General features: G+C 32.0%; 1 protein-coding gene across 1 annotated transcript in view; it reads left to right on the top strand.

Annotated features, from left to right (window-relative positions):
* Window positions 1-12,391, top strand: part of LOC114340251 (uncharacterized) — a 122,302-nt gene extending 109,911 nt beyond the window's left edge. The window contains exon 4 of the mRNA XM_050651342.1: window positions 11,511-12,391. Coding sequence (XP_050507299.1) covers window positions 11,511-12,391 — 881 coding nt within the window. The remainder of the gene's footprint in view (window positions 1-11,510) is intronic.
* The last annotated feature ends 906 nt before the right edge of the window (window positions 12,392-13,297 follow it).

Genomic DNA, 13,297 nt, shown 5'->3' on the forward strand with positions numbered 1-13,297 from the left:
TATAATTAATTGCCTTAATTATTAATTCAGATAATTTATCTACTGTATAACAAAACTAATAATCAATCGAGAAAAGAGGAAAAGTGATAAAGTGATTTTTTAATAATATATTGTTACTATGAAACGCTTACAATTTTGAACATCTTTAACAACAAAGTACTTGGATCACTGAATATATCCTGGTGTACTCTCTGCTTGGATCTTCCATAAATAATAAACAATAAATAAGTTTTTATTAATTTCACGTCTTAAATCAATTATTTATTAAATACACTATCAATATTATTTAATGAACAAATCAAAATTTTCCCGATGCCATGTCAAATATTTAAAATTGTCACTGTCTGACTGACAATATGCTGACAATATTCTATTCGACTGAGTGCGTTGTATGTCAAAGGTAGATATGTCAAAGGTGTCAAAGGGAAATATTACCACCGACATTGTGTTCAATTTTTTCGAATCCTGAAAAAACCTATAAATATATTTGAAAAAATTAAACGCAGAATGAAAGACTAAGTTATTACACAGAGGCCGAAAGTCCCTTAGAATAAATCAAAAATTTACTTTAAATGAGATATTTTAAATTAAAAATGACACTACATTTTCTCTTAGTTTTTCACCCGTGTAACTTATTAAAATAAACATTATAGAAGTTCTCAGGGAATTTCGGCCGTCGCTAATAACGTAATATTCATTCTGGGTTTAAATTTTTCACAAATACTTACTAGTTTTCTCAGGATTCGAAAAAAATGAATCCCATTTGAGTAGCATTACAGCAAAAACTAAACTTACGTGCATAGAAATCGGCCCACTTAAAAATTTGGTCATTTTTGATGTCTAATATTTCCTAAACCTGTCGGCCGATTTAAGTGATTTTTGAACATGTTATAGCCTGATTCTTTTAAAATACCACTGTGATAATATTGTTTCTAAACAGGTAAATTTTCATTGTATACCGGGTGTACCAATCAAACTGAGTTTGTTTCTCAAAGTTCGCATCACCCTGTGCAATATTCTAGCATTTATAAAATACTAAAATTAAAACTCAACTATAGCCTCAGGTTTTCTTAACATTTTGTTTTTCGATTTATTCATTTATGTTGGATAATAAAAAAGTTAGTTACTTTAACAACTAGACATGTTCTTCATCAACACACGGTGTTTCTAAATAAGTACGACAAACTTTAAGGGGTAATTCTGCATGAAAAAATAATGATAGTTGGCTTTATAAACGTATGTCCGCAAATGTTTCGTTTCCGAGATACGGGATGTTGAAATTTTTCTTACAAACTGACGATTTATTTATTACCTTAAAACCAGTTGAAATATGCGAATAAAATTTGGTGAGTTTTAAAAGATAGTTATTGCGGATTTTTTGACATAAAACTAAGAGTTATATATTCACAATTAGCGTGCATAGGGTAATATGATCGGTCATATTACACGTATGCGCGCTAATGGTGAATATTAAATTCTTAATTGTGTGTCAAAAAATGTGCAATAACTACATCTTAAAACCCACCAAATTTCATTTACATATCTCAACTGGTTTTAAACCAATAAATAAATCGTCAGTTTGTAAGAAAAAATTCAACATCCCGTATCTCGTAATCGAAACATTTGCGGACATACGTTTATGATACAAACGGTCATTATTTTTCATGCAGGATTACCCCTTAAAGTTTGTCGCACTTATTTAGAAACACCGTGTATTGATAAAGAACATGTCTAGTTGTTAAAGTACCTAACTTTTTTATTGTCCAACATAAAACGCATGAATCAAAAAAGAGAATATTAAGAAAACCTGAGGCTATAGTTGGATTTTAATTTCAGTTATTTATAAATGCTAGAATATGCCACTGGGTGATGCGAACTTTGAAAAAAAAACACAGTTTGATTGGTAAACCCGGTATACAATGAAAATGTACCTCTTTAGCAACAATATTATTACGTTGGTATTTTTAAAGAATCAGGCTATAAAATGTTCGAAAAATCACTAAAATCGGCCGACAGGTTTAGGAAATATTAGACATCAAAAATGATCAAATTTTTAAGTGAGCCGATTTCTATGCACGTAATTTTACGTACCCATCCCTTAACGATTATCACAAAAATATTAAATTTTAACTTTTTTCCAATGAAAAGAAATGTGTTCTGTTTTTTATATTTGATGGTAAAAATGTAATATTTTTCGGGAGAATCGTTAAAATTTCTGTTTTTAATTGACAGTTTTTTGACAATTATTATATTTTAAAATAAACGGGCAATCGAAATCACAAAATCAATAGTTTATTTGTTGGTGCACCTGGACATAAAATCTTTTTATATAATATACATATATAAAAAAGAGTTATGTCTATATTTTCTAATATTATTAGGTATTGTCAGCGCATTGTATCAAGTGGTAACAAACTATTTATTATTTATTAAGCTCAACAGGCCTTGAAGACCTAGGGCTGAAAGATTTAATTATTTTCTTACAATTACTATTATTTACAATATATATTTATTTTATACTACTATACTATATCCTATACTACTATACTGTATAAAATATTACATTCATTTATATAAAACACTTAATATTCCTCATAGTCTTTCCATACATTTCTTGACCACTTCCTTCCATTGTTATATGTCCAAAGCTTTTTCTTTCCAGTTCACAATATTACTCTTTTGTAAGTCTTCATATACGCTCTCTTTCCATCTCCTTCTTGGTCTACCTATTCTTCTTTTTTGGATTGGCTTACGTGATATTTTTTGACATTCTTTCCCTTCCCATTCTTTCAATGTGTCCTAAATATCGGATTTTTTGTGCTTTGATTGCCGTCGTTATTTTTGGTTTGTTATGGAGTTCTTCAAGTTCCTTATTATTTCTTCTTCTCCATTGACCATCTAGTTTCACGCCTCCATATATTGCACCCTTGTATTTTTCATTCCCATCTTTCTAAAAGGTTTATTTCTGATTTTTTAAGCACCCATGTTTCACATGCATAAGCTGTAGGTCTGATAACGGTTTTGTAAATTCTTATTTTTTTTTCTTGAGACATATTTTGATTTCATTAATGATCGCAGTGCCCATACTTTTTGTTTCCTTTTGCTATTCTTGCTTTTATCTCGCCTTCCCATGTCCCTTTTCATCTATTTTTACACCCAGATAAGTAAATTCTGAAACTCTTTTAAACGAGCATGAATTTTCTCCTTCTATCTCCAATGTGAAATTGTCCTCTTTTTCTTTATCTGTTTCTCCCATTATCATGTATTTTGTCTTTTCCTTATTTACGAGGAGACCAAACTTTTTTGCTTCTTATATTATATTTCTCATTAATTTTTTAGCTCTGTCTTACTTGTCGTTAATAGTGTTAGATCGTCTGCGAATGCTATACATTGATGGCCATTTTTAAAAATCGTTTCCTGTGTGTTTATTTTACTTTTTATAATTATTCCTTCCAGTATTACATTAAAAAGAGTCGTTGATAGTGGGTCTCCTTGTCTTAAACCTTCCTTTGTTTCAAAGTTATTTGATTTATGCCCCTTCCGCGGTATTTAGTTTGTGGTGTTATATATAGTCATTTTTACCATCCTTACGATTTTACTTGGTAGGCCCATCTCTTTCATTAATTCGTACATTTGTTGCCGCTCTACCGTATCGTAGGCCTGTTTAAAGTCAACGAACAGAACAAACTATTAATATGTTTATTTATTGTGATCACAATGTAACTGTTTGAGTAGATAACTATATGAATACAAGACGGAAAGTCTTTTTTACCTTGTGGTTTTAGGTGTATTTATTTGTATTAAATAGTATGTTTTGTATTTTATATTGATTTTAAATAATTTTGCAGTTATACAAATAAAATAGATTTATACTCCAATAATTATTTTCCTATTCTAAATGAACGAAGAGTATAAAATGTGTAGATGTATTTAAATCCTTGGAACTAAATTAAGTCTTCTATAAAGCATAAAATATATATTATTTAGTAATAAAATAAAAACACTTTTTCTACAACCGTGTTAAAAATGCAATTTTTAGCACTCCATGCGTGCGTTAAAAATGCTACTTTAAGGCACTAGTGCTTTAAAATATTTTTAAGGCACTGCAATTCGTATTGACCGTATAGACAATTTTGATCGTAATGCCAAAAAAATATAAAAATGGAATGTCAGTCAAGTTCAAGTAAAAGTTTTTGTAGATATTGTCCTGTAATTACGTTTGTAGAAAAAATTTTGTATGATATGCGTGTTAAAAAGTACATTTTTATGGCACTCATGTGAATTGCAGAATTCGCTATCGCTCATTCTGCAAACTTTCACATGCGTGCCTTAGACGTGTACTTTTAACACTTATATCATAAATAACTATTGACTCATTAATTGTTAATATTTTCAGTATTCAATAAACTCCACATTTATTTAAAAAAATTCCGTGATGAGTTTTAGTTTGAATTTCTCATTTTACTCTCGACTTTATTAGTAAACAACGACCCGATGTTAAGCAGTTTACCTTAATAATAAATTGCTGTGGAAAACACATTATGGAAGCCATTTACCTCTGATAACATTTGTAAGATAAAATTCTATAAGTAATAGGAAAAATATTTAGTTTTAATTCATGTAATGGCATATAAACTACTTTTAGTTTTAGTTGTTAGCTTATTGTATTGTATAAAATGTAAGTAAAACATTTTATTCTTTTTTTTTCTTATTTTTGTGTAGACATGATTAGGTCTGTATTTTAATGTACTACTATACTTTGTTTTTAAACCAAGAGGAGTAAACTAAAAAGACAGATTCACACCCAAGAAAGTCACTAGAAATATCAGCCAATACATCTTTTTTTTTCGTTGATCATACCTGCTTTTGACAATAATCCATAAATATTATATAATATTATTACGTCGCAAAAGAGTTCTAAAAACAAGTGTTTTTTATATAAAACTAGAATAGAAATCTAAAAATTATAGGAATAACGCAGAAAACAGAAGAAAATCGCCGGATATAATTAATTAACCTATGCAATGACAGAAGTGTCAAAATTTTATAAATGTCAATAGTGTCAAAATTTGATAACAGTGGAGTAAACTTGCCTGATTACAACAAGATTAACGACGCGGGAAATTTTAATTACTCCTCTTGGTTTAAAAACAGACTATAGTATATTGTTGTTCAATTGTGCTCTCTCCACTGATCGTTTTCCTGTTATTGGGGAACCGTCTTACACCGGTCCTACTATGGTAGCTAGTATTTGTTGCAACTCGGCTTGTGTGGTCGTTCCATGTTCTTCACCTTACATCTTCGTCGTATATCTGTACAAGAATAAAAAACCGCTAAACGTCATAAAAATGAGTGGCGCATACACTATTCCAGCTACAAAAGATCTGATATGAATATCACGTGGCGCGAAAATGTATCTTCATTTTGATGCAAAACAAAATTCTAGTTTTATTTAAAAGATTTTTTCCTAATATTTGCCCAATTTGAAGTAAAACGCGCCACAAAAGAGTCACTTTGATACAGTTTGAATTTTGAAACTCTTTTCTGGCGCTCTTACTTCAAATTTAGCAAATATTATGAAAAAGTCTTTTAAAATAAAACTAGAATTTTGTTTTGCATCAAAAGGGAAATACATTTTCGCGCCACGTAATATTCATATCAGATCTTTTGTAGCTGTAATATTGTACGCGCCACTCATTTTTAAGGCGTTTAGCGGTTTTTTATTCTTGTATCAGGAATTTTTCAAAGTTATTTATAAATTAAATGTATAAAGTTGAATGCAATGTTTCTCGATTACACGTTAAGCTTTATAAATGGTCGCCTTTGTCGCATTATCCCCCAAATGATCTAGTGTCCATCGAACGTACACTAGATTTTTTTTCTATTCGAAATATATTGAAACAAATAATGGGGTGGCCGGTAAATAAACTCGGATTGCCCGTTGCCAGATCAAATTAGCGTTGTAACCATTACAACTACATAAACCATTTAGGGAATAATCGTTAATTGGATTATACTTTTGTAGCTTAATAACTTCCAAATGGTTTAACCGATTTTGTTTACTAAACATGAGTTTGAAACGTATTGACAAGTAGTAATTTAATGCATCTATGGTCAAGTATGATAACTGAAGCAATTACAGGAATTATTGAGCTTGAAAAACCGTTTTTTCCATAAGAAATAGATTTGATCATATTTATGAAGCCTATAACTTAAAAATTAGAATCTTACTGGATATAAGGTATACATTGTTAGATTCGTCTAGAATCCTTCTACAAACGCTCAGTTATTGGCGTAATTCGTAGGTTGAAATTTTGAGTAATTGTCGAAACACCAACATTTTTAAAGTTTAGTTTCTCAGTTTTTCGGCTATACTGATCCGTGTGTATGTCTGATCCTGACAGCTTAGACACCATTTGAAAGCTTAACTCAACGCTATTGACTTGGTATATTCACTGTTCTTCTGTCTTTTCTTGAACCGAAGATATATACCGCCAAAAAATATGCCGTTTTGTACCTACCAAGTCCTATAGCTGGCTTATGGGTAGTGAAGACTAGCTAACTACACCGGTTCTGACTTGGCCCTCACCCCTCTTCAAACACAGAAAAAAAAATTCAGATCGGTTTAACTTTTCCACACGCATACATACATACATCTCCACAAACATTTTCCCTTTTTTAATTAAAAATTGACCCATATTTCTGAGCTCGGTAATTTTTGAACGGTATAATCGATTTTCAGAATTAGACATGCGTTGGAATGATAATGATCGCTTCTATTAAAAACCGCAAACGTCGGAGTTAACTTTTTGAAGTTTTTGGGACTTTTGGGGACAAGAACGAAAAACAGACCCTTAATAAGAAGGGCAGTAAAGTCCACACCCTTGGACCAAAATGGATCGTTGACGTATAAATGGGTGAGACTTTTCGTGAACTTTAAGATGGGGGTTGGCCCAATTTTCAATTCAGTCAGATTTAGAAAATCGAAAATTTCGTGTATATATAGTGTCGCGTGCAGGGGGTGTAGGTGTGCGCCACTGGCGAGAACTGCCGTTCTCTGGTAATTTCTAGCTTTGTATCATAAAGTATTCTTCTCTTTCCAGATTTTTCCAGAACTGTCTGTCCTTGGCTGCGCTTTTCCAGTGAGTTCCTGCAGCTTTTAGAATATCGTCCTTCCATTGCCTCTTCCTCTTCTTCCTGTCCACGATCTCCAGTTCTGTATTTCAGCATTCCATCTTTTATCTTCCTGTCTCGCATTGTGACCCGCAAATCTACACTAGCCCTTCTATATTTTCAGTAAAATTTTTTAGTTTTAATTTCTCTCTTATCCATTTCTTTGATTTTCTGTCTTGTAGTTTTAGTTTAAACAGGGTTCTTTCAATTTTTCTTTCAGTTGTTTCTTTTTTGTTTATGCTGGTCTTTGTTAATGTCCATGTTTCTGAGATATACGTCAAAACAAGAAGAAAAGATGAACTGATCTAATTCACGGGTTTTCATAAATTATTACCATTGATTTTTCTAAGAGATTTTATATCTGCTATTTCTAGCATTCTGTTTGTTATCTTTGTGTCCGGTTGTGTTTCTGCAGCATATGGCATATTTGATCTAACGACTGTTTTGTAAATTCCGGGTTTCTCTTCTTTTCTGATATTCTTATTTCTTTATATTATTTCATTCAGTCATCCTGCGACTCTACCATATTTACTTGATCTTCCACTTCTGTTTCGAACTCCTGTGAACTAGATAACGTAATGGATTGACGGATAGATCCTCCAGCTATAATTTGCATTTTAATAGATTTGCGGTTTTAACCATTCATTTATTTTTCTTCCAATTTATGTGTATTTAATGTTCGTACTTTTCCATTTACCATGATTGGAATAAACAGTAGAGGATTGAAGTTATCTCACTGTATTATACCATTGAGAGCTTCAATTGAGTTAGTTCACTCTTGTTTTAGTTTTTACTCTTTTGGTAAAAGTTTTTAAAATTCTTATAGGTATTTCCCTTTTCCGGGCAGTAAGTGGCTTGCTTTAATTTGACCCTGTCAAATATCTTCTTAACCCGGGAGCAGTCGCGCTCACGTCTGTAGCGTAAGTAGTCGCGCGTACAGAAAAAATGTCACAATATAGATTTAAATACGAATTTAAATCAAATTTCTATTTTATAATATTTTTGTTTACTTGTCATGTTAAAAACATGCTAAAGCATGTTAAAAAACTATATCAGTTTTAAAGCTGATTAGTTCTCACCAAAGCCATAAATGCCACAAAAAAAAATAAAAAATAAAAAAAAATAAAATAAAATAAAAAAATTCTACGCATTACTACGACCTTCCTCGAGGCATTACGAGTGGAAAGCAATGTTGAAACAATTTTCATCAAGTTGTCACGAAAAAGGATAACATGTGAGATTTATTCTCACGGCGTGACTGTTCCCGGGTTAAGATCTTATTCTTCTTTAAATGGGGCATCAAGGGGTGAGAAATCTGAGACAGTATAATCAATTATGGTAGATGAAGTTTTTGTAATCCTTGTAGGAGAATCAACTTGCATTGTTAGACCATACGATTCAAATATGTTGATCAATGATATTTGTGTAGCACAAGCAACAGCATAATCTTTGTTAAAGTCCCCGCATACAATTTTTCTACTTTTATGGGATAGGTCATCTAACAAATTTAGCAGGTTCTAAAAAAATAGTTCCACGGAAGAGTCAGGTGATCTATAAATGCAAATAATATGGTTTCATCTCCACGGCGGAGGTCGGCAATCACCAAAGCTATTCGGACTTTGAAAACCCGGGTGTTCTGAAAAGTTTATTTGATGTAGTCGGACCCGCTTATTGGAATAGGCTTTGTGCCAAGCAAAAATATTCATATAACCGGGATATTCTAATAACCGATCGTTGGTGGCTAGCCGAAATAAATGTACCGAATATACATAATGATAGTACATACTATGTTAACATGTGTATGTATATGGTTTTAGGTCTTTTATGTTACAGTAGTGTAACTATAAGGTACCTACTTATTTATTAAAAACCAAATTGCATTATATAATGTGGAGGTATACAGGAATCAATATGAAATGTATTCAATATATAGATGTGTAAATATTTTCTTATTAAAATACATATAAAAGAGTTACTTATTTTGTCTTGAAAAATAATAGGTAATTTGTACTTGTTTTTTTTATATAAACTACTAATCAGTCGTTGCTCTAAATTATAAAAATTAGAAAAATTTCCATTGGATTGACCCTCCAGAAAACTTCTTACCTACGAGCGGTTAGGATGGCCGATTAGCTGTTTCTAAAAATTTTTTATAACAAGCAAATGGTTGGCAATGTGTAAACAAATTTGCAAACAAATGAAATTCTTTATGACCTGTGTCAGCGAAAGATTGAATTCGTACTCATATCAAATTAATAAAATAATAAAGTCTATTATTTGACAAACCCCAAAAATATATTAAACAGCACTATAGACTATGGGCGCCCATACCCATGGGCAGGGGGGCGTGGCCCCCCTGCTTTTCATCGGGTGCTTATAATATACCTATATTGTCATCCAAAGTGTATAAAATGAAGCAACATCTTCACGTCTGGCCCCCCTTAGAAATTTTTATATGGGCGCTCATGCTATAGGCCTTCGAGACCTTTGTCGACAATCCATAATACCAGACATAATTTAAATATTTAGTAGGTAAAAATTTATTCGTTGACATGAAGAATATTATATAAAGCGGTACGATCTTACTAAATCATATTCCAATAAACAGATAAATTTATTAAAGAGTAAATGGAAACGTTTCGGGTCCTCGAATTTTTATTCCATAAACCGGGACATTCCTGTAAGCGGTACTCTAATAAGCGGGTTCGACTCTATATCGATACCACTCTCTCAGGTTGTATATTCTTTTTCCTTAGATATTTTCTTTTTTAACGTATTGGTCGCTTTAACAATCATTATGCCAATCTAACTGAGATAAACTAATAGATAAACTACGTCATCATACAATGATCGTTTTGCTTAATGAAAAGTACGATAACTGTCTGAAATGAAGTGTAGGTAGTTCGAATAACTGATTCCGATCTTAAAAATATTTTTTAATAGAAACTACCACTTATAATATGTAGTAATGGTACTGAAACTTGGAATTTTGCGACCAGGTGCGGTCAATGCTTATAATGGTTTTTATAATAGCTTCTACATTTTAAAGCAAAAACACAGAATGGTGGAAAAAGATGTTACAAAAATACAAAAATAAAGGAAATTTTTAAAAACAACGAAATACCAAAATAATTTATTATGCTGAAATTTTTTTATTTTTGTTTTTGAAAATTATAACAATATGTCATATCATAAGTAAACTGCTCGTCAAAAGTTAGAGATATAGAAAGTTATGCTGATTTTCATAGTCAATTTTTTTGCGAACAGACGGATTCCGCTATTTTTTTTTATTTTAGATTTTTCTTTAGTATTTACACAATTGTGAAAAGGTTCTCTCAAATTTATTTTTTGTACTTATACCGGGTGGAAGAAAAGAAATATTTTTCTTATGTTAAGTTTGAGACACTCTGTAGGGAGAATGAGGTACAAATGTGAGTATACGTCAGAATCGTATTGTAGTCTTACGTTTTGTGAACATGTTGTTGTTTGAATGTCCCTGATATCTTTAGAAACAAAAAAAAATAGACGGTTTTGTAATTTAACACTGGTTTAACAGGAACAAAAGTTTGAGACACCTTGTAGGGAGAAAAAGGCACAAAATTGAGTATACCTCAATATTGTGTTGTAGTCTCTATTTTGTGAATATTTTGTTTTTTTAATTTCTCTGATATCTTTAATAACAAAGAAACTAGACGGTATTACTTTTTAATATGTGTTTCTATGTTTCACATGTGTGATGCGATGCATGTCGTCAGTTAAAACACATATTAAAGAGTAATACCGTCTAGTTCCTTTGTTATTAAAGATATAAGAGAAATTAAGAAAATAAAATATTCACAAAATATGAGACTACAACATAATATTGAGGTATACTCACCTTTGTACCCTTTTCTCCCTACAAGGTGTCTCAAACTTTTGTTTCGGTTAAAACACATGTTAAATTACAAAACCTTCTATTTTTTTGTTTTTAAAGATATCAGGGACATTCAAAAAAAATGTCCACAAAACATAAGACTACAATAGGATTTCGATGTATACTCACATTTGTATCTCGTCCTCCCTAAAGGGCGTTTCAAACTTAACATAAGAAAAACATTTCTTCTCTTCCACCCGGTATAAGTAAAAAAAAAGTTCGAGTAAACCTTTGCATAACTGTGTAAATACTAAAGGAAAATCTAAAATAATAAAAAAAAATAGCTTAATCCGTTAATCTGTTCACGAAAAAATTTACTATGAAAATTCAGTAGAATTTTCTATATCCCTAACTTTTGACGAGCAGTTTAGTTGCAGTAATGTAGAATAATAATAACTTAATTGCAATATTTTAACGTTTTCAGCTAACCTCAGTGCCGATAGCTGTGATCCAACCTATCCCCATCCCTTTCCAGACGACTGCAGAAAATTTTACATCTGTACAGTAAACGGACCAGTACTTCAAAATTGCGATCCTGGTAAATTTTTTAATCCAGCAACGCACATATGCGATTATACTCAGCGAGCATATTGTGCAGAAACAACTACCGAAATTAGTCCAACAACTGCTGATTTTTCAAATTTCTTCTCTAAGTTTAAGAATATATTTTCTGCAGCAAAAAACCAGCAGAATAACAGTATAGTGGAAAATGGCGATGTCAATCCAACTAAAACAGAAGCTACAGAATTACCTACAACAACAACAACAACAACAACAACAACAACAACAGAAACAACACCAGAAATAGCAACAGTTGAAACTACAGAGGAAATGACAACTACAGAAAGCAATAGTTTAAACTCTACTATAACACTAGAAAACAGGTTGCTAACTGACACACCAGAAAGTGAAACAATAAGTGAAATTAGTACTGAACCTTTACCAACTCCAACCATTTCACCAGCACTAAAACGAACTGATACAAACTTATCTTCTTTTAAGAAACTCGTAACAAAAGACAGTTCAAAGGGTCATCAAGATATTTATATAAACAATCCTTATTTTATTTATATAAACAACTATAACCATTTTGTTAGTGGAAGATCCGCTCCACGACCTGAACTCATAAACCAGCAAAATAGAAGAATACGATATAATGATCGTCGCCGTAGGCCAGCTTCGCTTTTGCAGACCGTTGGCAAATTTTTTTCAAACCTTGTTGATCAGATTAGAAGACCACCTGGAAGTGATTACTATGATGATTATGATGGGGGCAATGGGAGTGATTATTCATACTATGGGTGAAATACGCTACCTACGAAATTATATATTTCGAAAATAAAGAATAGCTTATTTTGAACCATTATTTTATGGTTAAAATCTTCTTTATTATGGAGCTATAAATAAAAATAAAGGCTTTTTAGTACAATGTTATTTTCCGCCAGACTGAATATCGATAATGTTGATGGCAGCTTTTCTTCTTAACGAGCATCTCTGCAGCGGACTTTGGCAACCAGGATACATATCCTGATCCACCTGGTTGGCAACCATGACACTAGGCGTGCCTGAAAAGTTTGATAGATGAGAATCTATACCATTCTCACAAGTTGAACAGGCACGAGAATTTTCTTTTTACTACACTTCTCCTTTCCTGAATTTTTCCTTCAACTTTTTTATATAGGCAGTACTGCCTGTTTTTCTTCAACGGTGCCTTTCATTCTGCCCCTAAGTTGTCATTCCAACTTTTCCTTGGGCGTCCTATACTTCCACTGCCTAACGGTGACTTGTCCCTGGATATTCTTACTATCCTTGATTCAAACATCCTGCTTATGTGCTCATTCCACTCTTCTTCTCTGTTCTTTACCCAGGTATTTATATTGTCTACCCCACATATGCGTCTGATTTCATCACTTTTTACCCTATCCTGTAGTCCTTTTCCAACAATCCTTCTTAAGATCTTCATTTCGTTGGTTTCCAGATGTCTTCGTATTTAGCTTGTATCTGGTCTTGTTTCGGCCGTGTAAGTCATAACTGGCCTTATCACTGACTTATATATCCGGGCCTTTGTTTCCAGTCTTAGGTGTATGTTTTTCCAAATTGTGTCATTAAGGCATCCGGCCGTTCTACTGGCTTTAATTATTTGGTCTTTTACCTCTTCTTCGATATTGTTGTCGTCTGATAGAATGATTCCCAGATATTTGAAAGTCATTA

Source organism: Diabrotica virgifera, chromosome 5, assembly GCF_917563875.1.
Source record: "Diabrotica virgifera virgifera chromosome 5, PGI_DIABVI_V3a".
Taxonomy (NCBI): domain Eukaryota; kingdom Metazoa; phylum Arthropoda; class Insecta; order Coleoptera; family Chrysomelidae; genus Diabrotica; species Diabrotica virgifera.